This window comes from Lolium rigidum, chromosome 3, assembly GCF_022539505.1.
Source record: "Lolium rigidum isolate FL_2022 chromosome 3, APGP_CSIRO_Lrig_0.1, whole genome shotgun sequence".
Classification (NCBI taxonomy): domain Eukaryota; kingdom Viridiplantae; phylum Streptophyta; class Magnoliopsida; order Poales; family Poaceae; genus Lolium; species Lolium rigidum.
In genome coordinates, this window is record NC_061510.1 from 4017465 (window position 1) to 4019320 (window position 1856).

General features: G+C 53.8%; 1 protein-coding gene across 1 annotated transcript; it reads left to right on the forward strand.

The window, feature by feature from the left end:
• Positions 1–375: 375 nt before the first annotated feature.
• LOC124697956 lies at positions 376–984 on the forward strand. The gene has a single exon (XM_047230484.1). It carries the CDS (start codon positions 376–378, stop codon positions 982–984), a length of 609 nt encoding a protein of 202 aa, XP_047086440.1.
• Positions 985–1856: the final 872 nt, after the last annotated feature.

Genomic DNA, 1856 nt, shown 5'->3' on the forward strand with positions numbered 1-1856 from the left:
CACATGCTCACTCGAGAACGACAACTGGTAAAGGAATTGTGACATGTGCTGCCCTTAACGAAAATGGAGATCCCACGATCTTCTCAGCATTTAGCCATATCCTCCTCGTGAAATACTAGAGAGTAGATCCAAATTCCACCAAAAGAATCCAACTGCATCTACCTGGAGATTCCAACTCATTTCTCGACGTGGGACCCACCTCGACAATGCATGCATGAGTGAGTGAGTCAGCACCGTCGCTCTCCTGCCCTTTTGGCCTCCTTCCTCTCCGATTCCGGCTCCACCGCTCATATAAGCCGAGAGTGGCAAAACAAGCTGCCGAAACCAGGGCCAGAGCAAGAACGTCGTCACTAGGCCGCCGTGAGCCGGCGATCGATGGAGATGCCGCGGTCGACAAGCGCGGGCTCGTTCCGGTTCCTTGGCCTGCTGAAGCTGCCGGAGGCGGGCGCCGAGGACACGGCGGGGGCGTGCTTCGAGCTGGACGAGCGCGACGTCGTCTGGCCGGCAGGCGCTGGCGGCGTGGACGGCTGGGCGTCCGCGCCGGCGCTCGAGAACACGGCGCCGCGGCGCGCAACGGCGCGGCGTCACGCGGCGCACGCCGTGCCGCAGAGCTTCGGGCTGTCGTCGCTCCTGGCCGAGGGCGGCGGCGAGCAGCAGCTGCACATGCACGCGGGGGTGGCCGTGCCAGTGAGGGCTGGGGCGCCGGAGCAAGGCGCCGTGGCACCGAGGCAGTCGGCGCCGGTCAGGGTGCCGGTGTGGCCGGGCAGGTCGGCGTCCGGGCGCCGCGCGGCGGGGAGCGCCAAGAAGGCTGAGGAGTCGGGAGACGAGGACGGGGAGGAGATGGTGCCGCCGCACGTGGTGACGGCGCGGCGAGCCGCGCGGTCGTCGTCGGTGCTGGAGGGCGCCGGGCGCACGCTCAAGGGCCGCGACCTCCGCCGCGTCCGCAACGCCGTGCTCCGCCAGACCGGCTTCCTCGACCTCTGAATTCAAATGCCGGCGTGATCGATGACCAAACATCCAAGCTCGTCGCCAGTCGCCTCTTCATGTTCAGCTCCTGCCAGCCAGCAGCCTCCATCCTTCCCTGCCTCTAGTCGTGTTCCGCTTCCATCTTCATGTCTGGAGTTGTGCCTGCGCACCTGAATTGAATTCAATATACATTCAATTTCTTTGGTTCTTCAGTGTTTGATGCTGCTGACTCCAACTACTATCATCTACTCCAGAACTGAAATCAATAATGGAGATCCAATGGTAGGCCAGCATATCAGACCTGCAAGATTCTCTGAATTATTTTCTCTCGAATCCCCATATACTCATCAAACAATTATACAGATCCAAATGGAGGTGGCGTTTTGGCTCATAGGAGCAAATGCTCCTATTATACAAAATAATTAAAAAACAATTTTAAAAATGTCAAAAAATTCTGACATAATTTTTTTGTTGTACATCGTGATATTCTATGTTAGTGCACAAGTTTTCATGGAGAAACAACATTTTATGTGGCGTGTACAAAAAAGACAAAAAAATGTCCTGTACATAGTCGTGTTATAGCATCAAAATTTGTCTTTTTTACTGGAGTCACAAATTTTTATAGATTTTTTTGAAAACTTGTGTACGAACATAAAATGTGTAGATGTACATGAAAATTTTTAGTTTAGAATTTTTTGACACTTCGAAATGTTGATTCACACAATGGAAGCAAATGCTCCTATGAGCCAAAGTGAATATCCCGATCCAAATGCACTACAGTACTACTTAATTCTTCTCCGTGTGGCGTGGCACCCAAAGTCTCAAACAAACAATGTCTGATTAGCCCATGGTGACAGTCTCTGATGTGATCGACTGGTCACATAGGCAGC

Bases quoted from the DNA above. Each gene is read 5' to 3' on its own strand.
- LOC124697956 (XM_047230484.1), top strand. From the start codon at position 376: ATGGAGATGCCGCGGTCGACAAGCGCGGGCTCGTTCCGGTTCCTTGGC.